This window comes from Opisthocomus hoazin, chromosome 21 (genome assembly GCF_030867145.1).
Source record: "Opisthocomus hoazin isolate bOpiHoa1 chromosome 21, bOpiHoa1.hap1, whole genome shotgun sequence".
Taxonomy (NCBI): domain Eukaryota; kingdom Metazoa; phylum Chordata; class Aves; order Opisthocomiformes; family Opisthocomidae; genus Opisthocomus; species Opisthocomus hoazin.
This window is the reverse complement of record NC_134434.1, coordinates 16,520,800-16,547,734: the sequence shown is the minus strand read 5'-3', so window position 1 is coordinate 16,547,734 and position 26,935 is coordinate 16,520,800. Positions and strand designations below refer to the sequence as shown.

Below are 26,935 nucleotides of genomic sequence, written 5' to 3'. Positions count from 1 at the left end.
AACACGGAATGTTTCTGACAGGAGTCATTGCCAGAGGCACCACCACTGTCACGTACCCAGCCCCGCGCAGCTGCACGCACCAGAGCAGCCCGCCGGCGGGGAGAGATGCTGCCGAGTGACGGAGGCGTGCACCCTCCACGTCCCGAGCGAAGCCCGCTGCGACCTCCTCCTCTCCGCCGGGAGAAATCAGGCCAAGCGATGGCGACCTTACACAGCGGCTTGGAAAACGCTCAGGAAAAACCTCTCCCTCCAGAGCAAACCACGCGATGCGGGGCAATCCTGGTGATGAAATTAAGGCCGTTTGCTTTCCTTGCGATAGAAAATAACGCTCCTTAGGCCAGGTAGGGTCAGCACAGAGCTCTGCCAGACGGGCTGGAGCAGAGGTTTTCTGCTTAGGTAAGTTATTTAGTGCCTGCACCCGAGTGGGACTTTGTCCTCAGCATCCGAGGAGCCCGAAAGACCTTGGAGAGCCCGACAGCGAGCGTGCCCTTGGGAAATGGCGCGGAGGCCGGGTCTAGCTGCAGCAGCACCTCCTCGGAGCCGCCATCCCGGCCTTGGGGGGGGCTGAGGGGAGCCCCAGATGCAGAGGGCGGCCTGGCAGGACCCCTCCTGAACACTGTGGGGCTCTGGGAGAGTTCAGGATTAAGCGCTATGGGGGGGGTCTCAGGCCTGAACCTACTGGGGCGGGCAGTGTGGCAGGGTCGAGTAAGGGCGCTTGCACAGTCTCGTTAATGGAGGTTTTATCCACAGTAGTGAGGTAGGAATGTGCCGCTGGCAGTGGAGTCAGGGCGCACGTGCCCTGGAGATATACTCCTTCTCTGGAGATATTCCAGCCCCGCCTGGCCGCGGTGCTGTGCAGCCTGCTCTGGGTGACCCTGCTTGGGCAGGGGGTTGGGCTGGGGGACCCACAGAGGGCCCTGCCAACCCCAGCCATCCTGTGGTTCTGCGCCTCCGAAGGGAGCCTGCAAGACTCGCTGTGCAGCTGGGGCTCCGCGAGGGTTCAGGCCAGAGCCCCCCCCTCCACAGGGCTTGAGCCTGAACCCGGTGGGGCGGGCGGGAACCCGGCTGAGCCGCCCCGCCCCGCCCCGGAGCGGGACCCGCCCCGCCCCGCCCGCCATGGAGCAGAGCGAGGGCGCCTGCGCGGCGCTTCCCTCAGGCCGCCCGCGCGGCGCCATCTTAGGCGCGGGCAGGGAAGGCGCTGCGGTGCGGCCGCGCCTGGCAGCGCCGGGCGGAAAGGGGAAGCGGCCGCGCCATCAGCCGCCCTCGGGAAGCGGGCGGTGCGCAGCCCGCCGAGGAGGGAGAGTTTCCGCCGTTCTTCCGCCGCCTCCTCAGGTACCGGCGCTAGTTGGGGAAGCGGCCGATACCCGTCTGCCGCTGTGACGGGAGAGTGCGGCCGCTGTGCCCTCACCTAAGATGGTAGCGGGGGCGGTCTCTCGGCGCGGAGAAGATGGCCGCCGGGGGGAGCCGCGCTGTGGTCGGGTGGCGGAACTCGCGCGGCTGGGTGAGGGGAGCGGGAGGGCCTCCCCCCGCCCCCCGGGACTGCTCCCCAGCCTTGCTGCCTCCCAGGGAACCCCCTCCCCCCTCTCGCAACCTGCCCGCCCCCCTCCCTTTCCCCAGCAGGAGGAACCCCCTTCCTGCCGTGCCCCCGTCCCGGTTTCGGGGGTCCCCCCTCCCGTGGTGCGTGAGGTGCCGCAGGGTGAGCGTGGGGCGGGTTTGGCTTGGGGCTAGCTGAGGCCTGCCTCTGGGGGGGCTGCTCTGCAGGCAGCCTGCCCCCCCCCCCGGAGTGCTGCTCCATTTTCTTTTGAGAGTCGTGTTTCCCCTTCCCCTTTTCTACTTTGCCACAGGAGTGGACCAGGGAGACCACCGGTAGCGGAAGGGTTCCTGTCTTCCCCACCCCTTTAAGGGGCGGTGATCGTAATGGAGAGGATGAAAAGGATGCCACTGAAGCTGTAGTTGCCTTATAGATCTGTGTTTTTCTCAGTGTAGAGCTCCACGGGGATTGCATGATTCTTTGGCGATGAACGCAGCCAGAAGTGGCTACCGGGTCTTCTCAGCCAACTCCACAGCAGCCTGCACCGAGCTGGCGAAGAGGATCACAGAGTAAGTTCCCTCTCCGTCCAGTTTCTTTCCCCTGCAGAGCTCCTCTGAGCAGGCAGGCTTTCTTCAGAGTGGCTGGAGAGGCTTTTGGCGTCCTCCCATCAGCACTTGGCAGTGCAGACGCCTTTGCCGCAGAGGTTTTGCACTGCGAGCGTGCAGCAGCTCTGCCCTTCTCCGCGGCGCTGGCTCATCCCTCCCAATTTGAGCCAGCGACGAAAATGGACCGGCTGTTTTCTGCCTCTTGTGTCTCTGACATCCATTTCAATGCAGGGAAGGCCAGGTTGCACCTAAGGCTCTTACTTTTGGGGAGGGAGAAGGTGAAACTTGGCTGAAGAAACACCAGCAAGCATTTTAACTGGTTTGGGAGATGCTCAAAACTTTCTCTCCTGCTTGTCGTGGGGACGGGCTGGCGACCGTGTTTGCTCAAGAGCTTTGCTGCATGGGGTGCGGGGAGTGTTGCGTGTGCACCCTGCACTGGCACTAACCAGAGTGGATTTCGGTGGGGTAGGAGAGGTGGGCGGCACGTGCTAACGGAGGAGAGTTCAGTTTTGGGATGGAAGTGTGCGTGCCTCCCCCACCCCCTTTTTTTTTTTTTTTTCTTCAGCCCATTGATTTGGGCAGAGTTTGACCTTGGCTTGGCAGGGATCGATGCGCTGGGTCCTGCTGAAGGCGGTGTGTAACAGCTGGCTCCAAAATGGGGCTGGGTGCCGCACAGAGGAGCACTGAGTTAACCTGACACTTGATCTTCTGTTTTGAATTAGCATGGTTCAAATCGGGGTGCTCCTAGCTGAAGGGGCTTTTGTGGGACGGGTGTCTGTGTATTGGGGAGGTGTGATCCTAAAGGGAGATTTGGGTTTCTTTTCTGCTTCCTCTCAAGTACAGCTCATAGGAAGCTGCTCCCAAAATTGAGGCTTCTCAGTGCTTGTTTGCCTGGTGTGGCAGATGGCATCCTTGCTGCCCCTTAGGCAGGCAGCTGCCAGTCCGTTCCTGTTTTCAAGGGCATGCTTAAATGGGAAGCATTACTAAATACAAGTGTGTTGCCACCTTAAACTGGAAGAACATTTTGTCATTTGTCCAGATAGCTTAATAAACAGTGTGGTCAATCCTTAGCATAGATTATCTCCATGAAGGGGACTTGGCTGTTTGGCTGGGATTGCTGGTATTGGCGGGATGAGTGTTGGATAACAATGGTGGAGTTCTTTGGGTGTGAGGTGGAGAGCGAAATCATTGCGTTTGGGAGTGGAAACCTTTTTTTTTTGGTTTGTGTATTTTTGCTGTGTTTGGTGAGTTCCGTATCACTTTTCCTTTACTGCTACGGCTCTGAAAATAAAGTCTCTCTATATAAAAGTAAGTTTTGCTGCAACAGATAGGACATGGTTTTACAAGGCTCTTGCTGTTGCATCAACACAGAGCATAACAAAAGTCCCCTGGCTTTTTCTTTTCCTGGCTCCATGTTCTCAGGACTGAAAGAGCAAACGGGCAATCTGTATTCTCTGCTCTGTGTCTTAAAAATAACTTTTTTTTTTTTTAAAGATGTAATGAGAAGAGACAGGGAGCAGGCTTCCCCCGGTTGTGGCACACACAGCTGGCTGTGTGACGTGCTGCTGTAACGCTCTGCAGGGCTCCCAGCGATGCTGCGAGGGCGAGTGACAGCAGGATCCAGAGCGCGACCTCCTGGCTGTCCTTCGCCAGCTGAACTTTGAATAGAGGCGATGTGAACGTTTTGCCTTGGCTGTAACGCCAGCGAGGAGGTCGGGTGCTCCGGTGGTGGTATGAGCACAACGGTGTGATAGACAGCTCCTGCTTCAGCTGAGACTTCCGGACACGTAGCTTTACTGTCTGTAAGACGGGAGTAGTGACCATGCTGAATTGGAAAGGTGTGAGGCATGGTATGCAGATGAGATACTGTTGGAGGGGGTTACAAAACCTGGAACCTTTAATAGTACAGATTTGCCCCCAGTAAAAAGTCTCCCAAAAACAGGTGTTTTCAGCATGGTGTGCGGTGGATTTGCAGTGACCTCCCTTAGGAGCTCAGGGCTGTTGCAGCACGTTTGTAGCACATCCCTTGTTTTTTCAGGTTGCAAAAGATGGCTGGCTGCTGGCTTCCGCACTGTCTCGCTTCCCAGCCTGTACTTCGCTGGGGAGGTCAGTTGCACCTTTTAGTAGAGTCAGAGCAGTCTTACCAGGGGTGAGTCTGTCCTCTAATAGTGTGTGTTCTTTTTAAAGTCTTTTTATGACCTGTAGTGTAGGTAGTGAAAGAACTTTAAAGCAACACGCAGTGTTAGGAGCAGGGCCCCGTGAGACACTTGTCTGTCCAGGCTGTGTCACTCTCTGCAGGTAGGTGTGATGTTGGAAGCGATGCTTGAGGAGTCATGACTTAACCGTTTTTTTAACTCTGAAGCGTGGGGAGGGGCGGTGTGACGTACACCGACATCTGAAAGCTCTTCAATCTCCTCGCTTCATTTAATGCGGAGCTTCCCGAGCTGGTTTTGATTCCGGTTCCGAGCGCGGCGTTCTGGCACACTTCCGATCTTTGCGATTTCCCATGATGCGTTCTTGTCTGGTTGGAGGATGCGTGGCTAAATGCTTGGTCTAGGTTTCACTTTGCGTTTTCAGAGCTTTTGTTTATGTTGGTGTCTGCCAGGGAGGAGAGATGGTGCTGGCTTATGAGAAGCAAATACCTTGTGAAACTTTAAATACGAAAGATGGTCCTTAGATTCAGGATCACTGGAACATAAATAAAACCATATGTTTATTTGTATTTTATAAATTGAGAGGGAGAATTTGTTTGGTTTTTTTAGCTCTTTCCCAGAGAGAAAGAGAACTGCTGCTGTAGTTAGGACACTTGGCACCTGATTACAAGCTGCATTTGCAGGGGAGGAAGATAGTTTCTGTGACCAGTGCTGATCCCTAATGGGCCTTGTGTGCTGCTGGGGGGGGGCAGGTCTAGCAAGTCGTTTTAATCTCCAGAGGCCAACAGATGCCTTTAGATCTCCCTCTGACTGCAGTGTTTGGCACAGAGGGTACAAAGATGACATTCCACTGCCTGCTTGTGTGTTTGGGTTGGAGGGGGTTGCTCACAGAAGCCTGCTAGTGCCTCCCCAGTGCTCCTGCAGGTCTGTGTTAGGTGAGGCGTGATACTAGCCTAAACTCATTGCAGACTATGGGTGTGAGTGTTCTAGGCATTCGTTTGGTTTGCAGCATGGAAAATGCTGGTGATGTAGAGATCCAAGCAATGCTGTGAGCCTAAACAATGTGGAGTAATGAGGAAAAGCTGGAGACTTGTGTTCTGATCTCTGGTTGCAGGGAGCTGGGTACACAAGGCTGAAACCAAGGTGGTGGTTTCTGTGAATGAGCGGGAGGTGAGCCCTGCTTTTGGAAGAGAACGGTACATTAGGAGGACTTGCAGCAACCTCCCTCAGCTGAAGGTGTCACCGAAAATCCAGGAATAAAACCTCGTAACACCAGTGTAGTGTTAGAAGGCAGCATTCTTTATTGCAGCGCTGGATGCATGGGGGATAATTCCACCGAACGTGCATACCTCATACCTTTTCGATGCGGCTTATGTAAATCAAGAATATACATATGTGTTTCATTTATACATGTGCATGATTAATCTCTTTGGTGACTGGTGCAAATTTGCTGGCTTCACGTGTAAATGATCGCGCAGAGTCGGTCGTCCTCTTCCATTGCTGTCTTTGGAGTAGGTGGTGTTTCTCGGGTGGGTGGTCGGTGGTCGCGATCTCCGCCTGTCGGAATGACCTTTTACCTGTTGGGCTCTTAATCTTGGCAGTCGTAGCTAGTTTTATCAGTTTGCTACACGGAAACACGCTCCATCATTCTCTTTCGACAGAAACACCTTGTCTATGATTTTTATTAGCATTAGTGGTTACCCAGAGACTAGAATACAGATTAAAACACCACAAGAATTGGTATCAATCCCCCACCCCCTTGTTGTTCGTTGCTGTGGTGAGCAGACTCTGTCACTGGTTACACTGTGGTTAGCAGATTCTATCACCCTGGTTACAAAGGGGAATTTCTGATGGGATGGAGGAAGAGTAAGGTCAGCCTTCCTCCTTGGGTCATCTTGCCAGCATGTGAGAGGATGGCACAGGGGAGTCACAGTAACCTTGTGATGCTTCTCTCCCTCATCTGCAAACCGTGTTCTTGTCTTGTGGAAAGCGTTCTTGTGTGGTGCTGTGTGGGGAGAGGAGGTGGCACCAACCCTTTTCCATCTTGGAAGAAGCAGCACTGTGGTGGAAGGCGAACAGATATGACAGGGTGAAACTGCATCAAAAGGTTTTAGAAAGTGAAAAGAATAACCGGCTAAAAAGTAGTGTGGCTGGAGAGGGTTACAGGCGGGGGGTGGTGCTGGAGTAAGGTGAGCGTGGAGCAGTTGGGCTTTCAGATTTTCTGTGCGCCTTAGCCGCATGACGTGCTCCATCAAAGCAGACTGGCTTTGCGTGGTAGCTCTCTGCGCTGGCCAGTGCCAGGTTTAGGGGAAGTTGCTTCATGAGGAGCGGACTGGTAGGACTATAGGAGAATCGGTGGTGTTTGGTAGTTCGGCTGTGCGGCTCCAGCATGGCTGGAACGGAACAAATGGTGCACCTGCTGGATGGCTCCGGGTGCAAGTGGCAGATGAGCGGCAGGGACTGTTCCTGAAGTATCCAGTCGTGCCGGGTGGATGGAGAGAGGTAGTGGAGAGCTCAGATAGCTATAAGGGTATTTGAACAAGGATCTTCCCTTGCACCCAGGAAGCTGCTGTTTCCTTTCCCTTTGCTGGCTTGCTGTTGAAGTGGGAGATTAGGAGATACACCGTAGAGCTGCCACTGTGCTACCTGGGCAAGTCAGCTGATCTTCGTTTAAAGATTTGCTGGAGTTTGAAACGCTGTTCAGAGTCAGGCTGTGGCTCACTTTGGCCATGGTCAGGCACAGAGCAGATCCTCCGGTGTCAGCTCCAGCTCCTTCTGGAGTCTGCAGCAGTTGGTGGAGTCTGTAGATGTGGGGAGGGTTGGGTATTTGCAGAGTGGAGACCAGTGAAAGTGTTTGTAATGAAGGGGGTAGTGCCAAAATAAAATCGTGTCATAGTCAAGGGCTTTGTCTGTATGCAGATTTCTCTTCAAATGGAACGTTTGCACTGCGAGCTAGCTGGAAGCTTCCGTTGGAGATAACTTTACAAATGTCTCTTAGGTGCTTGTCACAGAGCGGGAGAAGGAAGCGCAGCCTGGGCTGAGAGCCCCTTCCAGCAGTACTGAAACACGCTTCCATGGCATGAAATACTGCGAGTACACTTGGCTCTTGAATTTTCATTCGGCTGAACGTCAAGTCTCTCTTAACTGACTGTCTCTTGTCTGGAGAGGCTGGTACAGTGGTTTTTGACAGTCTTCAGAGGAGCATTTTAAAGTACAGTCTAATACAGCCTCGTGGTGTTTCCTAAAATAGTGCAGTACGTTGCTTCATCGTTAAACTGTAGGTGACTTCTGAGCTGTTCAAGTTTAGGCTGTGAATTTGGGACAGGTTTTATAAATGCTTTTGTATCCACAGCTTAATCTCGTCTTGGCCTGCGTTGAGACTGCGGAAAGTTAGATCCTCTTTCCTGGGCAGTGTTTACAGAGAGAGAGAGATTCCAGACCAATATCAGTTTTTACCGGCCAGTTACTTTGAGTAGGATTTTTAAAGCCATAAAGAGGATTTTTTCTCTCAGGTGCTATCAGGTCGTAGAGGAGTCGGTTTAGTGACGAAGCTGGCAGAGTAGAGCAAGGAGCTGGGCTTTCCCCATCAGGAGCAGCCAGTGGTCATACGGGGAAAACTTACACTGCGATGGCGTTAAAACCTTCAGAAGCTGGGAGCAGCCTGGAGCAGCAGTACCGTGATCCCACTGTGCCCAGCCCTCTGTGCTGAGCTTGGCAGGGCTGTATGTGCGTAGCTTTTTTAACAGATCCCAGTTCTGAAGACTGCTGCTTTCAAAAGCAAAACCAAACGGTTTTATTAATCTTTGAACTCTGTTACAGTTGCCTGCCCCAGGCTGTGTGATGCCTAAGGCCGGGCTCTGCCCTTGACTTTTGTGCAGACCTTCCCTTTTGACTCAAGTCCTGTGGAATTCGGTGTTTTACAGCAGGAGCTGCACAAACAGTCCCCGCGTTAATAGCCTTGACTGAATCAAGGTTTTATCAGACTCCTTCGCTGGCTGAAGTCGCTGGCTGAAGTCTCGGCTTAGGCAGAGCCTCCAGAAAGGGATTTGGTGCAAGGTGTGCCCCTCGGGTAAACACACCTGGAGTGCTTTGGTGGAGCTGCCCGAGGTCCGGCTGCCCTGCCTGCAGCTGGCAGGGCTGCAGAGTGCTGCAGGTGGGGGTTGATGTCTGACTTTATGGGCAGTTTTCTCTCATATCCGTCCCCTTGCTGCCCCTCTTGTTTACTTGCAGTCGGCAGTTGGAGCAGAGATGGGATTTATTGTCTGACCAGAGCAGTCTACTGCTGCTCATTCCTTGAAGTTGGCACCTGCTTACTTACTGTCTCTGCTGCTGCTGTCTGCACCCGGGTTTGACAAGCTGCGCTCTTTAGTGTCCCTGCTTCCACCGGGGAGCAAACTTCGCTTTCTGATTTCTTGTTTCAGCAGCACAGAAACTGCGTTGCTGCTGTACGGCCTGAGCGGGGGAGCACTGGGCTCTGGTTTCTTCTTGCCGGCTACATCCTCGCAGAGTGTCACAAACCTCAACTGTGTTTGCCACTGCTTAGTGTTGAAAGTGCCACCTTCCAAGGGGTGGTTTGCTGAGATGTGTCTTGCTGGCCTGTTTTCGAAGCTTTCCTTCCTGCCATGAGGTACAGGGTTGAGTAAGGGCGCTTGCACAGTCTCGTTAATGGAGGCTTTATCCACAGTAGTGAGGTAGGAATGTGCTGCTGGCAGTGGAGTCAAGGGCGCACGTGCCCTGGAGATATACTCCTTCTCTGGAGATATTCCAGCCCCGCCTGGCCGTGGTGCTGTGCAGCCTGCTCTGGGTGACCCTGCTTGGGCAGGGGGCTGGACTAGATGATCCCCAGAGGGCCCTGCCAGCGCCTGCCATGCTGGGATTCTGTGCCTCCGAAGGGAGCTTGCAAGACTGGCTGTGCATTTGTGGAGGAGGGAGTGTGAGTTGTTAAACATTCCGCTCGCCCTGGTTTGATTTTTGTGTTGTGTGTTTGTGTAATTCTTGAGCTTGTTTCTGCTCGGGTGCCTTGGCCGCGGTCAGGCCAAAGCTCAGTGTTTGCAAATGCCCGACGGTTGTCGGAAAGGCAGTGCGATTGCAGTGGGAAAGGGCTTGATCGACCCATCTGCAAAACACCCCTTTACTGTGCGCCCACCCATGGGGTCCCTGACGTGCCTTTGCTGGACCAGCTGCCTGCTCTTCTCTGAACATACTGAGGATGCCTTTGTATCGCAGCTGCAAGGTTTAGCTCAGCAGGGCTGATGAGAGAAGCTGAATTAGAGGTTTGGGTGGACTGCCTGCTGCAGACTGCACAGTCCCCAGGTGATACCGTGGTCGGTGCCTGAGCCAGGCTGGTTACAGTCTCGCATGTGCAATTCTCAATGTTGGAGTTTATGCGCCAGCCTCAGCCATGGCAAAACATGCTGCCAGACACACGATTGGGAACGTGTGTGTTGCCAAAGGCGTGCTTTGAAGCCAATTAGGCAAATATATTGCATTGCATTCGAGTGTCTGTTATCGCAGCTGTCCTGGCTACACTTTCCAGGCTGGCTTCTAGCTGAGACCTCCAGCTTGTGGGCTTGTAGCTGAGTCCAGTAGTTGCTGTTGAGCGAGCAGCGTGCTGGTGTCAGGCTTTCTTGCTCATCGACTTGTGAAAAAACATATCTTTGTGGCATTTTAAGTATGAGGTTGAGTCTGTGGCTAAGGAGAAGGAAAGAGACCAAGTGCTGAAGGCAGTGGACTAGGTGAAAACCAGCAACAGATGTGGGCTCTTTATTTAGTGTTAGTCCCAATTCACATAATTTTGCCATGTGTCTAGGTAAATCATGGAATCCTAGGTTGGAAGAGACCGCTAAGATAATCAAGTGCAACCATCCACCCAACACCAACCAGCATTCTTACTAAACCGTATCCCAAAGCGCCACATCCACATGTTTTCTAAACACCTCCAGGGATGGGGACTCAACTGCCTCCCTGGGGAGCCTGCTCCAGTGCCTGACCACTCTTTCAGCAGAAAGACACATTCATACTGCAATACAGTATATGTGCAGACAGGGAGCTACTGCTGTAATCAACACGCTGAACAAAGGTATTTTTTAGGCATAAACTGTTTCCCAGTCCAGGGTGTGGGCACAGCCACTGACCAGACCCTAGCAGAGAGGAGGGCCTCGCCCTGTGCTCCAGCCAGCTGCGCTGCAGCAGCACGCCTGTTCCAAGCATCTCCCTGGTGTTGGGTCTCTCGGCTGAGGCTCACAGTTAAAGCACACATTCCCCTAATTACTTACTAATGGATTACTTGTCAGTATAGTTAAATACCGAAGTGTCACCTCAGGGAACAGTCTGCCTTTTGGAGCCTTTTAAAATGCTCTTTGAAATTAATTTTTCTTATAGAAGAAAGACATTAAAAAAAAAAGGCAGCGACTGTAATCTTTGTGATGAATGTTGTAGGTTTGACATTTGAGAAGAGGATGGTGTAATTTGAAAAAATCAGAAAATTTTTTTTCAAGTTAAAATCTCTTCCATCTGCAGAGTTATTTCAGAAGGATGGTTTGGGGGGCGGTGGGGGAATATAAAGAAAAGACATGTGAGTCGAAAAAGTGACTCAGTTGCCATCGATCAGGTCTGAGTAAAACACTAATCTAAGCCGATCTGCGTAAGGTGGCATTGCACAGGCTAGCTAGATGTCCTTTGCCATCAGGAGACACAGCCTCTGGTCAGTCATGCAAGGACTGGCCCCGAGCATGGTGTCGACCTGCTGCAGAGCAACGTGGCCCAGGGCCCTCCCAAGGGACGTCGGGGGGAAGGAGACCCCCAGGGAACGGGAGGACGTGTAGCTCTGTAGCCTGGTGCGCGCACTCAGGCTCCCTGTTAGACGATGCTGTGTTTTGTCAGTGTGTGATGTTTGGTCCAGTCTCTGCTTTGGATCACAAATTGCCGGGTTCGTTCATTTTTAATTTGCTTTTTTCTCTCCAGGCGGCTCGGTGCTGAGCTGGGGAAGTCTGTGGTGTACCAGGAAACCAATGGAGGTAAGAGAAATCTTTACTCTTTGCAACTGGTTTGAGGTAACCTTAGAAATACTGGGTCACTCCATCTGCCAGACCTGTCTAATGAGTGCTGTGATTCAGCTGTGATGTTACTGCTCCTGCTCCTCCCGGCAGTGCTAAAAATCCGTGTCTGACCGTGGACAAAGTAGTTAAATGTGTTCCTTGTTTTTGCCTGTTACCTCGTTTGTCTGCCCATCGGCTAACTCTAATCTGAAGGAGAGTCCTACATTAGATGTTACCTGCTACAAAATCCTACACGCTCTTGTGTTTAGCAAAACATCTCCCAGCTTTAAAAGTAATGGCCTGTTTTTCAAGTGTCTGCCTTGCAAAATTTTGAACTACCCCCTGCTTCCCGTTCTCCCCTGCCACAGGCAGTTTGCAGCTGCCCCAGCAATGACCTGTCCTCTTGCTTGAAAGAGTGCAAATTCAGGGCCATGCTGGGAAGCGTGCCTCTTGGAGCTTGCTTTCATCTCTTTAAACATAGCAAGTGTCCGTTTTCAGATGCTGGGCTAAAACACAAGGATATTGGCTAACAGAGTTCAGTGGCTACGAGTCATTTACTGTTTCAAGACCTCCGTTACCTTATTTTCAAGAGAGACTAGAACCAGAGGGTGATGCAGGTGAGAGGAAGGGATGGAAGCAGTGCTGGCTTGGCGCGAGGAGTTATAGTGCTGCTGCTCTCACAGCCAGAATGGGCCGCGCGGTGTGTACGCTGCTGTGGTTGTGGTTGGGTTGGCTGTTGCGTTCGTGCTGCTGAGAGCTCGCTGCCAGTTGGGGTTAGTTTTAAAGCAGGTCACTTGCTACAAGGTCTGAAGTTGTTGTTCATCACTGTGCAGCAAACCAGTCTGCTTTCAGCAGAGTGCCTTAAGGTTACTGCCAGTGCCCAGGCAGTTAGACTGTTAGTTCGGTAGCTGGGTAGATATTTCTCTCCCTTCACTGATCCCTGCCCCCTGGTTCATGACTGTGTGGGAAATGAGTGGCCAAGACAGGCACCTCGAGAAACCTGGTATCATTGCTTTGGCTTCGCAGAGCTGCTTCGGGGCTCAGCTTTTGCATTTGAATCCGGGGCTGTAGGAATTGTGTTCAGCAAAGACCCTAGTTTCCCGCTTGTGTCACTGTTAAAATGTCTTGACCTTGATAGTGAAATTGGAGAGTGCTCCCTCTGAACTCTGTGCTGCTTGTGTTGCCTTGGGCTTTCCAGCCTGTGTGGAGCTGACCCCATGGTAAGCTGCAAAAGAGCCTTCGTTACCTTCCTGGTAAGTAATGAAGGTTGTTCTGCTTTGGTGGTTCATTATTTACTAATGATTGTGGTGTTGACAGCTTTCAGCACTCATCGTGGAGAAGTGAAAAGGATCTTTCACTGAGAGTTGGGTAGTTGTCTTCTGCATGTAAGAGAACAGCTGTTCAGCCTGGTTTTGCATTGTGAATACAACTAACTCGCTGGTATGTCTTGCCAGCTCTTTACTTCCCAGGACCAGCCTCTGGAAAATCCACTTTGCTCATCTGCGTGTGTGCATATATGCGAAGGGCAAAGGAGCAAGTCCTCCTCAGCCCTGACCACTGGGCAAAGTTGCTGCTAAAACATGGTGTGTTATCAGTGTAAATTTGATGTGTGGAAACAAAACTGTCTGTCTTTTCAATCCTCTTCAGAGACAAGAGTTGAAATAAAAGAATCAGTCCGGGGACAGGACATCTTCATTATACAGACAATCCCCAGGTAAGGAACTTGTGGCTCAGTGTTACAGTTGTCATATGCTTTGCATTTCTGGTTCAGCAGATAGTTCGGTAGGTTTGCTCACTGTTAGCCAGCATGATAACCAGTCTCTTTCCAGTTTTGTCATTCATTTGACTTATATTTAAGACACCACATAGTGTTAATCTGTTAAAATTCCCAGGGGATCACTTGTGCCACAGCAAACTGAGAAGCTGAGGCAAGAACAAGCATGACCGACGGCTTCAGGTGAAACAGCCATGGTCTATGTGTTGGTGTCCTTGCAGGCTCAGTTACTTGGTGATTTCTGACTGGCGTCACCATTTCAGGCTGTGTAATTTCCTCTGCCTTCTGATTACAAAGCAGGAGAGCCGGCAACAAACAGCAGCTGTTGCTTTCATTACAGACTGGAGTGCTCTTCCCCTTTTGCTGTAGGGATGAGAAACAGCTCAGGTGGAAGCCTGTAGCCTGTACTCCCCTGTGTTCCCTCCTGTACTTTTACGGTTCCTAAAGATGTTGGGCCTTTTCTTAAGTAGGCCTTTTTGGTTTTGTTTTTGGGCTGTTCTAGCCTTGGAGTAAGAGCAAAAAGAAGTGCTGCAGGTAACCAGGGGGCTAGAAAACCAGCTGCTAGCCCCAGGAACCTTCCTGCTCACTGACTGAGGAAGAGTGTCGTGAGACAGCACTAGTATGATGGGAAGGAAGCATATATACAAGTGATGACTGCAAAATGACCAATTATGAGTAGAGGACATGCTGTTTGCAGAGATGAGGTATTGATAAGGATGCCTTTTGCACACTTAGCAAAGCACATGTATTCCTGCTCTGGTAGCTTTTTCCAGGTTACCAAATTCTGCTCAGTTTTTGGAGATCACAAGAACTAATAACTACCAGAGCTCAAGCAGGTAGCACAGTACCCCTGAAACGGAATTTTTCCTTGCTTGCCAAAGAAATAGAGCCCAGTGAGAATTGAAGTTCATTTCGTCTTTGTAATGCTTGGCCTTTTAAAGAAATCAGTAGGACTACAAGATCAGCTTGCTCTCTTTTGGAGTTCCTCTTGCAGGTGAAGACATTTTCCTAGAGCTCATCTCTCTCCGGAGAGATGCTCAAAGTGTTTCATCCCTCAAGAAGTAACTGAATCTCCACAAGATGAAAATCCACTGATGCAGGATTATGTTTCAGGTGAATAGTGCCATTGTCCTGTCCATCAGGAGAGAGTTCTCTGAAATAACTTGTGAGAGCTGTGTAAACAGGAAACAGATGAGGTGTTCAGAGAGAGTTGACTCAGAGCATTAGGGACAGCAGTGGTTTTGGGAGGTGAAAACCTCCCCTGTTTTTAACTTGTTGATGCCCTTGTTTTTCCGTAAACTGAATTCAGTGTTGTCGGCCAAGAAATGGATCCTTTTTAGCCAAAATTTTCAAGGCCCTCTGGGTGAGGAGCCACTGTTGTGCAGCCAAGTCATCTTTTGCTCTGAAGATGCAGCTGTGCCTTGCTGCATTGCTTGAGAGCCACAGGTTCAAGGGCATCTCAGTTTTGCAGTGGGTTTCAGGGAGCTTTTTGGGAGAGTGAAAACCAACAACTGTATTGAATAATCTAAGAACAGGATTTCTACACTCAGCAGTGGTTTGAAAAGCAAACAAAATATTAGGACTTGGTAGGAAAGGAGTAGAGAGGGAAACGACCTTGTTATGCTGCAGTGTGAATTTACAGTCTGCATCTGACATGCACAGAGAAAGAACGGAAAGACCTGAATGTTTGATACAGACTGCCTGTCCTAAAAGCATGTCGCAGAACTGAAGAAGTTACAAAGACAGCTATCATCCCAAGACAGTTGGTGTGTGGGTTTTCCCTCATTCATATGAGGGAAAACCAAATAGCTCAGGTTTAGACTGTAGAAAAATGAAAGAGTTGGTGGTTTAGTGATACACTAAAAGCGAAAGGAGTCTGTTAGTGCGGGGTGTTGGTTATGGCACAGTCAATTGGCTGCTTCACATAAGCCATTTGCTCAGCCCCAGGAACAGGGGTCTGCAGGGATGGGGAACAGCGAGGGCGGCTCCAGGCTGCTGGAGAGGGGTGGTAAGTAGGGAGTGGGGGATAGCTGAGCTGGCTCTAAAGGTCCTGGTAATGAGCTGACAATCGCCCTGTGTGGTCTTGACCCAGGCTTTCCAGCAGTAACTGTGAGCAGGGCTTCAGGGCAGGCAGCAGGGAGAGAGCGAGGAGGCTGGGATGCTCTCCTTGGTACCCGCTTTGGAGATGCTGTGGCTGGGGTCCCACCGTAGATGCTATTTCCCCCAATTAGTCCCCACCCCGAACTGGGCCCGTGGTTGCAGTCAGTGCCCCTTGCAGAGGAGCGGAGCAGTGTGACAGCTGACTCAGCATGAAGCATCCAGGAGGGTGCTTGGTGCCTCGATGAGCCCCCCGGGCCCTGTGGAGGGACAGACGTGTCCGCCTCTGCCTGGTCGCTGTGCCGGCTGCTCTGCCGGAGCTCCCTGGAGTCCCGCGTGGGGTCCTGCTTTGAACACTGAGAGGTGCTCCTCCTCAAGGACGTCCTCCATTGATGCGGCTACCGGTGTCCCACAGCAGCAGCAGGACTGCTGGTGCCTTTTGAAATCAGTGGTAACCCTTTCTCCCAGGAGCAGTCTTGTTCTCTGTCTGCTTGCCATGTGAATATATGTATTTTTTAAAAAAGTAGTTTGAAAAATAATGATGGAAAATATTTAATTTCTTGGATGACCTTTAAGTAGGCTTAAACGTGGCTGCTTTGTTTTTATACAACACTGACAGTAGCATCTTTCTCTCTTCTCATGGCCCCACTGGCACAGCTAAAACACCAACGGGAAGAAACAGTTCTTTGTTCGCTTGTTGTCTGATGTGGCAGGGGGCTGCATTTTATGTAATCCTTGGCTGGCTGCTTCAGAGCTAACAGACTGTCTTGTGTGTAAGCGGCGTTGTGCGTGAGGGTTAGTGGGGCCAGCGGGAGAACAGAGACTTGGAGCGCTCACAGATGAAGAGGCACAAGCAGAGGTTAACGTCTGAAGGAAGGTGGAGCGGTGGAGAAATGGAAATGCTTAGAAGTTTGTTACACATCACACAGATGGAGGCTTGGAAAACGGTGTCCCTGAGCTTTTGGGGAAGCCATCCCTGGTGGTCAGGAGGAAAACGGGTCGTCAAGCACTGTCTGGGTAATGTCCAAAAAGCTCTGCAGAGCTTTAAGCTGCTCTGTGTTCTTTGTTCCTCTGCTGCTGTATGGAAAGATGGCCTGGTCAGCCCCTGCTCTGACACCATGGGCTCCACAGCTGAGCTGCTACCAGTGTTGCCCTCCTGGAGACCAGTCTGGGGAAGTGGGGTGTCATTTGAGGCTGTCCATGATGAAGATCGCCAAGCAAGGGTGTCTTTACTGTAGGAGGATCGCCTGTCCCTCCCGTCTTCTCTGAAGTGCATGTTCCTCAGTTCCCAAAGGGTCTCGAGTCAGTTGGTGACGATGCAGACAGTGACTCTTGGTGTTGGTTTTAAGGAACTAAAAGGTCTTGTCTTTTTTTTTTCCCCCTTCCCAAAATGAATTAATATGCAGATTAATACACTCGTGCTGGGCCGTGCCAGTCATCATGGTGAAGCTAACTGAAGATGGGGTTTTACGTGTATTCCTTGCTGTGGTCCACAGATACGTTCTGTGTATGTTGCTTTTTTAGCGTTGACTGTGCTGTTGTTCCTTCCATTCCAGATAAGCTAGATAGTGTGGAGATGCTGACCTCCATCAAAGTGATGTGTCTGGACTTTGTGCTGCTCCAAAATACAGTATTTCTTAAGCAGGAAAAATAACCTACCTTACATTGTTGAAACTAAAAATACCCTAATAAATCTGGTGTGAATGAAGTTGCGTTAGCTGCATATGTGCTGCTTCTTTAAAAGACTGTTTTATTTCAAAGTACACTGTATGTACTGACATTTGTTCCAGTGTAAGTGAAAAAATGCCTTTCTTTGTTTTGATGGTGGAGGGAAATTGGCACATGCCTCGTTAGAATACAAAATCGAATTGCAGTCCACAGCTCTTGAGTGCTGGAGTGGTGTCCTGTGGATTGTAATGTGCTGTGGCATGATGGAAGGAGCTGCACGATTACAGTCCGGGTCTTGCATACGTTAGCATAAGATGTAGCGTTATTTGCTTGGAAGTTTGGTGAGGAGAGGTATGGGTATAAAAGGAAAAGGAGTTGCACTGGAAAAGCACCTACTGATACTTGGAATGGTTTTGAAATCTCCTAGAGATGTAAATACTGCTGTCATGGAGCTGCTGATAATGGCGTACGCCCTGAAGACTTCCTGTGCCAGGAACATCATTGGGGTCATCCCTTACTTCCCTTACAGCAAACAGAGCAAAATGAGGAAGAGGGGCTCTATAGTCTGCAAGCTGCTGGCTTCGATGCTGGCCAAGGCAGGTGAGTGTCACAGGGAGCAGCGTGGCAGGCTTGGACGCTGCAGGGCATCCAGCTGCAGGGCATCCCGGAGGGCGTCTGTCCTTCTGCTCTTCTCCTGTTCAGTGTGGGGACGTGCTGCTGAGCCCTTGTACCGCTTTGGGGGAATTCATTTTCTTCAGCTTAGTTTTATTTTTTTGTAACTTGCACCTGGGGAAGTGGCCTAGAAGTGTTGCATTGAAATACCTTGTCAGCCTAGTGCTGTGATTTATTGCATGCCTATTCCTTATTATGGCTTTGGAACTTTTTACGTTAATCTGTTTATGCTCATTTTATCATACATGGCATAATAGTCTGAGTAATGGCTAAAATAGCCTGGAAAATTGAGATATTTGAGAAACTCCAGGCATGTGGGAGTGGTCTCCATGAATTACTTTTTTTTTTTTCCTTAGGTTTAACACACATTATCACGATGGACCTTCATCAAAAGGAAATTCAAGGCTTCTTCAGCTTCCCAGTGGACAACCTGAGAGCATCCCCTTTCTTGCTTCAGTATATACAGGAAGAAGTGAGGTTACTCTAACTCTATACATATCAACTTGTCTCGTCTTAATGTGATAGCAGCGTTGGGCCTCTGCTTATGCCGAGGTTGTGTTGTCAGTCAGTCGTTCTGTTCTTGAATTCCTTCTTAGGAGATACCTATTGCATGTTTCTCATTAAAGTGGGAGAATGTTATATTCTGTGGTTGTACCTGGATAGAAGTTGAACTCTTGACCGTAAGCAGATGATGAGATCACTCTCTGTAGAGTTAGTGCCATTTGAGAGATGCAATTTATGCTCCTGCCTCTAATCACCTTTTAAATCCTGTTCAACTGTCTCCCCTCGCCCTTTGTTCTGTGGTGGATGTCTGACTGCTCTGAAATATTGATAGACTTTGTCCCGGGCTGAGCACAGGAATGCTGAGCACAGCGGGGCTGGGGGCAGCGCATGGAGGTTTAATTTTCCAAGTGCAAAATTAGATGATTTACGCACATGTGGGGAGAGCGGGCCCTGGCTTTGGACCTTCCCCTGCAGACAGAAGTAGCTGCAGCCACTCCATGCAGGGTAGGTTAAACCCAGTGACTCTTCTCACCTTTGCATGTTTTGAACGCAGGGCCAGCTCCTGCTCTGTGGGCACTGGGGCTCCGTGTTGTGCGGAGAGCCAGGGTTTGGTACGTCTGGCTCCCAGGGCCCATCCCTGCACCTTCCCCTCCCTTCCCCGTGGCGTGCCCGGTGCCCTGTGTCTCGGACGGCTGTGGTCGGCGCTGCTGGCCAGGCCATTGCTTGCGGGCAGCAGCGAGGAAGGAGGCACAGAGCTGCAGTTGTGTGCAGAGCAGGACCTACAGCATTGCCTGTGCTAAACTTAGCTGTGTTGCATTTGGGGCAAAATACACAAATACTGGTGTTGAAAATGAGTGCAATTGCCTCTCTGGTTTCTTGCCACAGAATGAAGATTTGCTTCTGGGGAAGGGGAGTGGGTGCGATTCCTCAGCCATGTATCAAATCAGTTATGCACTAGCAAGGTCTTTTCTGACATAACTTTTTGTCACATCCAGATTCCAGATTACAGGAACGCAGTTATTGTAGCCAAATCTCCCGACGCAGCTAAAAGGTAAATAGATTCTTTACTAGCTGGTTAAAAGCAAATTGGAAAAGATGTGGGCTGATGGACAATACACCAGGAAAAGAACGTGAGGGTGACAAATGGATCAGCAATCTCATCCATATGTTCTTTGTGCCTGGAAATGGGATGGGTATCTGTAGTGGTGCAGATGAGCAGCTGAATTTTACAGTCCCAACCCTGTGGGAGTAACCTCTGGATTTCCCTGCTGCTGCAGAGCTAGATGCTTCACCTGGGGCAAGGATCAGACTGGCTGCATGAGTTTTAGCAGTGCCTGACCATCTTGGAAAGCATTTAGCATACAGAGGTACACCAGGAGACCCCTGCGGTGGAGCCCAGGGGTAGAGTGGGCTTTAGAACGTTAAGGAGGAATTGAAGGTCTCTTCCAGTGAAGTTTCTGGCTGGGAAACGGCCCCAGAGGTGCAGCCTTTGCTTGCCCTGTTGGGTTTGACAGAGGCCTGCTGTACTGGGCTGTGAAGTTGCATCAACCCAACATCTTCCTGACGTGCTGCGGTTGTCCTGCAGGGCTCAGTCTTATGCTGAGAGACTGCGGCTGGGACTGGCAGTGATCCATGGAGAGGCTCAGTGCACAGAGCAGGACATGGATGATGGACGTCACTCCCCTCCGATGGTCAAAAACGCAACTGTGCATCCTGGTCTGGAGCTGCCATGTAAGATTAAGCTTCTCTGCTTATCTTTGTGTGAAGAACCAAAAAAAAGTTGGGTGGGAAATTGCTGTTGGTTTAGCTGTGTAGGTGTAACCAACCTAATGGCAGTTGGACCGGTGGAATTTTTCTCATGGAAGGTGGAATTTTTCTCATGGAAAGGCTGATATCAGCGAGTTGTAGGAGACAGTACAGGGGAAGGTGTTTGTTGAACTTGTTCTGGCAGTGCTGTTCCACTTGGCTGTGCCCACTCCTCAGTGTGGGACTGACAAATGTCTGCTAGAGGTGGTGCTGTTAAAATGCTCAGCAGCAAAGCTCGTTGAGCTAATAAAGCAGAAAAGAAATGCAGAAGTGTAACTAATGTGGGAACAGCCACGGAGACAGGCTGCTGTCCCCAGCATGGAGGGGAAGGCTGGGCTTTGTCTTCCGCTCCTGCTGCAGCCGTTGTTACTGCTGGAAAATCTCTTGGGGAGCCAGGAGATTGTGTTCCAGTGTCTGTTTTGACAAAGTTTTGAGGCTTGTGTGGCTCAGGTGAACAGGTTCTCTGAGAGCATTGCTGAGTTTCTTCCTGCATTCTTGCCAGCAATTGGTGAGCTGCTGATTTGGGAGCACAGAGCAAAGGAGAAAAAAGAGGGAACCTGTATTTTGGGAAATGCCATCCTCTTAGGATTGATTGTATTCCTGCAACAGCAGCAGTCAAGCTACAACAGTACAAGCAAAATCCGGCTTCCTTTTGGGAGGATTTTAGCTTGCTAGGTAGATGGTGGTCGAACAGAAATTAGGAGTGCAGTGAATGTGGCTGAGAACTGCCCATGGGAAAGAATGTGTGCTGCTATGTGTGGTAAGGAGCTAGCCATCATGCACCCAAACTTAATTACACTGTCATAGGCTAGGGTGGCTGAGAAGTGTCTCTTCTTGTCCTTTGAAGTTTAGAGAGAACATCCAACCAGCATGTGGGCAAGTTGTGGTGGGCAGGCAAGTAAGAACGGCAGGCATTTTACATTGCCCCAGTTATTGCTCGCTATAATACAGTCAGTTAAACAATGCTTATGTTGCTGGTGAAACTCCTCTTGGGCCTTGGAGGACAGGTGGGATTTGGCAGTGAAGTTTGGGACTTCATCTTGATTGTCCCCCTTCTGATAAGGGGATTTTCTCATGCACTTCCAACAAAAGAGGGATTTGCATGGTTACGCTTGGCCTCTTCCTTTCCCTCCTACTCTGAAGAGGATGCTGTCCTCCACAAGATCACCAGCTGACGTTTGTCTGCTACCAGGGCACTCATGTGACTATGTTTATTTCCAGCCATGTCACTTCAGGGACGCTCAGCTGGGGGAGCTTATGCTGCTGGAGAGCCCTGTAAATGGTAGCTCATACAGAAATGTGCCCTTGTCCAGTTTAGTTGTGAGTCCAGTGGAGAATTGTTTTCAGTCCTAAGCTAACCAAACACAAACTAATTTGCTGTGTATCACCACTTCCTTATTTTATCTCCTGCTGAAACTTAGCACTTGACTAGTGACCTTACATCCCTGCACACCTAAGGCACAAATGTAAAACAAGCTGTGGCTTGGTAGCTGTCTGTTGGGGGTGAGATGTGGGGTGGATTATGGGGTGAGCCTGTCCAGAACTCTCAGCAGAAAGTTGCTTTTCTCTCCAGTTTTCTAATCTTAATAGATACCTGGTTTTGCACGAGCTGGGCTCTGTTACCCGAGGTGCAGAATACTGAGGTAATATCTGTCTAAAAGCAGTCTGTAAGCTTCCAGTGCATCCTGGTTGTGTCGCAGTCTCTGCCGTGGAGCTGCGCTCTGCCAGACAGAGGAGAAACTGCAGCTAGGGTTAGGGACGGCAACACTGTGGGTGTCTGTGCTGACCCTCACTGCTATGCCTCCTGTCTTGTCCGGTTCAGTCATTTGGAAAATGTCTTCCCACCTCAAGCAGCACATCAGACAAAACCCTTGATCAGCTCTTCCTGCCGTGCGTAGCATCGCCAGCAGTCCCGGTGTTGTAAGGTCTGATGGCAGAGCGAAGCAGGGTTCTGTATTGTTGTTTGTGAAAGGTAGGACACGCGCTGCTCGCCCAGAGCTCTGTGCTTCCTTACAATAAAACTGGCCAGAAGAACCTCTGGGTGTCGAAACAGAACCGGTCTCCAGGTCTGCCTGGCTCAGCTACCACAAACCTGGGTCTGGGCACTTAAAAGGTGGGGGCACTCCTAGGGGTGGCTGAGACAAGCCACGGAGCATCGTGCTCTGGGCTACCACCAGACCGGTGTGGAGCATCCTCTCCTGCCTCTCTTTAGGGATCCCAGCAGCTGAGTTACAGCCAGAAGAGAGGCGAACAGCCCCAGAACCCTCCAGTGATGACTTACGCTTTATGCCATTCTTCATGGGCTTCCTGATGAATTGACTGGGGTCCTGCGTCCTGGCGTGCCCCTTTTCTCCCTGTTCTAGCAGAGATCATGTGCCTTTAATTAACGAGTGTTGTGCAGTGTAAAGGCTTATTTGGTCCTGAGAGTGTAGCTTGATGTGATACTCTGATTTGGTGGCATATGGAGCTGTAACAAAAAAATGCCAAAGTTGCTTCCAGTTGCACTTCTTGAAGTGCTGCGCTAAAGCAGCTGCAACGGCTCATGTCACTGAAAACCCAGAAATCAGAGCCTTTGAGACAGGATCTTACTCCGAGGTTATTCCCTTTGATGGTGTGCTCTTTGTGTCTCAGAGCTTGCAGCTGGCTTGGGGCTGTGCTTTAACAAATGTGTGTAGACCTTTTGCATGTTTCCTTATCCTGGAGAAAAGGAGTGGATCACCGTCTGTTAAATCATTTCAGTGGCTGTGCCATTCAGTGCTTTATACAGATAGCAAATGGTCTGCTTCAAACCCAGAGCCCAGCAAACTGCCATGAAGGAAGAGAGTTTGGGTGAGAATGTGGAGTGACTGTAGGTCTGTTCCTACTTCCCTACTCCTATCTTTTTCCCGGGTTTAGGCTGTGCACAGGTATGGTTTTTTTGTCCTTCCAAGTCTATGTCTTCACAAAACAGTCCATTGTTGAGCAGCCTTTTGCTCATAGGCTCTGTTGTAAATGCAGCGTTATTTTACTTGGTGATTATTGCTTTAATGCACAGTCAGCTCCAAACGAATTTGTTTTAGCACTTTTTAACCTATTTTTGACCGCTTGATTAAAGCAACAGGTTTATGCACCTGGGAATGTTGTTTCTTTGTGCCAGTGATCATCTCGCCTTTAACGCACGGTGCTTTGGTGTATATCACTCACATCAGAATGAAAGTGCAGGTTAGAGTGTTTGGCTGATTAACTTATTTCCCCACCACCTCTCAATGTTCTTTCATATTCTTGTTTTATAAAACCGGTGGTTGGTTTGTGTTTTTCTCTTTTCTTTATCCCGCTCACCCCCCCCCGCCCCTGGAAGCTACAGATAGCACAAGCATCTTTTCTGACTCTCCAGAAAAAAACAACAGGTCTTTTAACGTGAACTTGTACATAATCCAAGAGGTTATGCCAGGCAGAAGTATGGCTGTGGCTTGCTTCTGTTGCCCTCTTTTTGTCTACATACAAGTAGAGGTTTTGTGTGTGGGAGGAAAATGTTCTTTATTGTTTGAATCTTTTTTCAAGTCGCCTTCTTGTAGCAGTTCCGACTTGCACATCTTGATAGATCCAAAGATTTTGAAGAAAAAGCAGCTAGTCACAATAACCCTTGCATAAGCTCTCATCCCATTGGAGCAATCAAAGTTCTCTTGCGATTTGATGTGGTTGTGGGTAGATCTTTGTCTTGCAATTTTTTTCTTTTCTTTGCAGAGAAAATTGAACAAGAAAAAGGGAGAACAGCTCTTTAGGATCCGGGTAGGTCGACATGTTGCCTACCGCACTGTAAAAATAATGCGAACTTGAAGTACAGCACTTAAAACCAGATAAGATATGTAAAGCACTGCTAATGTTGCTAGCTGCTGTGTTAGCCTTTGAGCACAGTGAAGAATGCGTCTGCTTCCTGATGGAATGGGAGGATACTGATTTGCTGAAATGTGTTTGTCAGTAAAATAGTGCTGAATTTCAGCTCCCTAAGGTCGGTTCAGCATTGCGTAGAAGAGTTTTCCCTAGCCTGGCTGTTGTGAACAGAAATCCGTGCTCATCTGTGGATGGCTCAGCCAGGTGTAATCCTTTTGGCATTTCACAGGTCCCACCAGGAGTTTTGTTACTGTCCAAACTAGAGAATAACCTAATAACTAATGTAAGCAGGTAGGTAGTACCTGTAATTGAAATTTGTGATCTGCTTGTCTCTTGTGGTGCTTAAGCTGAGTTCATTACAAGTACTCTTCCTTTGCATAAGAGTATTTTCCCTTCAGGATTGAGATGTGACTTTGTATTCGATAGGAGACTCGGAAATACCAGTGCAAGGGAGGCTGGGGAATCTGTGCTCCAAAGAGCAGTTAACTCTTAAGTCCAAGGTAGCTGTGACTTTGACTGCAAAACCTAGCAAGGAGTAATGTAACTTTGGTAAAAAAGGAGCTATTGAACACCTTTTATACAATTTTGGTAGGCTTATGGAAAACCAGTCTATGAGGTAGGTTGTGTATGTGAAGAACAGCTCTACACAAGAATCTTGGGAGCTGTGGTCCTTCTAATTGCTTTCATCGCCATCCCTCAGCGTGACTCACCCAGCTGTGCTTGCGCTCAGAGCATTCCCAGGCACTGATGAGTTGTCAGAACAGTGCTGGATCAGCCTGCTGTGCAGGATGGGGAGCTTCGTGCAGGACTCTTTTGACGCAGGAGGGAGAAGATGTTCAGACAGACTTTTTGATGGGCATGGCTTGTGTTCACATGCTGTGCTCAAGTATTGTATTGAAGTAGGTTATCCTAAAGGAGGAATATCTTGTTACCTAGAGCATCCAAAACTCCTTGGCACTTGAGAAACCTCTGTGGCCAGAATCCTGGCAAGACCTGAGCTTAAACAGAGGAGGGGTGCAGGGTGCGTTGGTAGGACACTTTGCACTCCCCATAGAGAGTGTAAAATCTTGGGGGGCGCAGGTGGATCAGCGAAGTGTTGCAAAATGCTGGAGGTTCCTCTTTACTTCAGTGGTTAGCTCAGCCCAGCTTATCCCCTAACGACATGTCCATGCCCACCACCTGTGCTTTCTGTGCTGGGAGTTCTTGTGCTGCGTTCGCTGTGTAAACCAGCACTCTCTCACAAGTGAGAGGTCTGGCCTATGGACTGCAAGTCCCTCGCCAGTGTCAGAGGTTCATTGCTGTTTAGTGGAGTCTGAGGACTCTGTTACACCTGGACACTCTCAGTGCATCCTAACTCATATCTCGGTTACTGCTGCTGGAAGTTTTTCAGGATAAAGAATGAAGCCTGTTACACATGTAGTTTTTGCATTAATCATGTCAGTGCAAAAGTAGAGTCAGGAGGGAGTGGAACCTTATTTTCCGGTACATCTCTTCACCATGATGATAACACAGCTCATCAGTGTATTCACAGAATCACAGAATAGTAGGGGTTGGAAGGGACCTCTGTGGGTCATCTAGTCCAATCCTCCTGCCGAAGCAGGGTCACCCAAAGCAGGCTGCACAGGACCTTGTCCAGGTGGGGCTGGAATATCTCCAGAGAAGGAGACTCCATAACCTCCCTGGGCAGCCTGGGCCAGGGCTCCGGCACCCTCAGAGGGAAGAAGTTCTTCCTCATGTTCGGACGGAACTTCCTGTGCTTCAGTTTGTGCCCATTGCCCCTTGTCCTGTCACTGGGCACCACTGAAAAGAGCTTGGCCCCATCCTCCTGACACCCACCCTGCAGATATTTATAAGCATTTATTAGGTCCCCTCGCAGCCTTCTCTTCTTCGTCTTCTTTTGCTTCCAGTTGCTGGTTGCACTGAGCTTGTGGAACTGATCTTGACCTGGATTTTATACCTCTCTTTCCATTAATCCACTTTAAAAAAACAAACAAACAAACAAAAAAAAACCCCAAACCAGCCAATTTGCTTCTGCAAGCTTCCTTAAGCTTTCTGTGCCCTAGCAGGTAGTATTAAGGTCCTTAGGCCCTCTGAAAGAGCCTTATGTGTTTGGTGAGATGAGAGAAAGCAAACAAGCTGCAGTGTGAGTCTCAAGTCCTTCAGATGAATTAGTGAGTCCAGCAGGTGGAAAATTGCAATTTGTAAAGCATATGCCCTATGAGAGGTGTTGTTTGGAGAAGCCCGTTTTGTTCCCAGTCATGAGATATCCCTTTGTTCAAGTCCTGTTCTGGACCACGAAGAAAATCGCTGACATTTTCCAGAAACTAGGTGCTGCCTTGTAGTTGTCATTTCACAGGGGTCTGTTAGATATGTGGGTTTGCTTCCTTTTTCTGAGGTCAGTATGAAGTCCCCACAGAAAGAGAGAGTTTCATCTTTATGCAGCAGTGCTATTCGCTGAAGGAGGAAAATGATAGTTAAACCACTGGTTACCCCCTCGGGTGGGTGTCAGGATAATGTAAAGCACATATCTGTATCTGTACACCAGTGTGAGACACAATTAAGGGCTGGGCCTCTTGAGTGGTGGAGCTGTTGTGCTGTGGCTCAAGGCTAACTGATCTCGGCTGTTTTTTCCTTCTTCTTTAGTGATGATGGCCAAGGAGAAACCACCAATAACTGTAGTTGGAGACGTTGGAGGAAGAATTGCCATCATTGTGGTATGAGTGTGATGGAGAGGAGGTGGGGGGGTGGGCCTGCTGGTGTAGGAGTGGGAACGTGATTGTTACCACTGTTTTCTCCAGTTTTGCTGGTGGCTTTGGTTATTTCAGCTTTTTGTTGAAAACCCTTTGTACCTCAGCACTTTAAGCCCTGGAATCTCATTGCTCCCTTGAATCTACAAATGTCAGATGTCTACAAATACTCAACAAATCCAGGACATGCAGAGAAATCTCCTGAAGTGTTTAAAAAAACCCCACACAAACTTGCTGAGCTTCTCATGGTTGCTGTGGCATGCTGCAGTGTAAGCAAGCAAAATGCAGCTACTATCACCGTGAAAAAAAAATACCTTGTTGAATCATAGAATACTAGGTTGGAAAAGACCTCTAAGATCATAAAGTCCAACCATCAACCCAACACCACCATGCCTACTAAACCATGTTCCGAAGTGCCACATCTACATGTTTTTTGAACACCTCCAGGGATGGGGACTCAATCACCTTCTT

The 26,935-nt window shown here is 49.7% G+C and overlaps 1 protein-coding gene across 9 annotated transcripts in view; it reads left to right on the top strand.

Moving 5' to 3' along the window:
- The first annotated feature begins 1,165 nt into the window (after nt 1-1,165).
- PRPSAP1 (phosphoribosyl pyrophosphate synthetase associated protein 1) overlaps nt 1,166-26,935 on the top strand; it is a 28,921-nt gene continuing 3,151 nt past the window's right edge. Inside the window, exons 1-9 of one of the 9 annotated variants that reach the window (XM_075441305.1) lie at nt 1,166-1,332; nt 1,982-2,100; nt 11,253-11,305; nt 12,974-13,040; nt 17,293-17,465; nt 17,894-18,009; nt 19,037-19,092; nt 19,627-19,772; nt 26,361-26,431. In XM_075441305.1, the coding sequence (XP_075297420.1) occupies nt 2,018-2,100; nt 11,253-11,305; nt 12,974-13,040; nt 17,293-17,465; nt 17,894-18,009; nt 19,037-19,092; nt 19,627-19,772; nt 26,361-26,431 (765 nt within the window). In that variant the 5' untranslated portion in view covers nt 1,166-1,332; nt 1,982-2,017. Of the gene's footprint in view, nt 1,333-1,425; nt 1,502-1,981; nt 2,101-11,252; nt 11,306-11,824; nt 11,944-12,464; nt 12,580-12,973; nt 13,041-14,094; nt 14,214-17,292; nt 17,466-17,893; nt 18,015-19,036; nt 19,093-19,626; nt 19,773-26,360; nt 26,432-26,935 lie in introns of those variants that run through there. The other 8 variants (XM_075441306.1, XM_075441299.1, XM_075441297.1 and 5 more) reach the window with 8 other exon arrangements.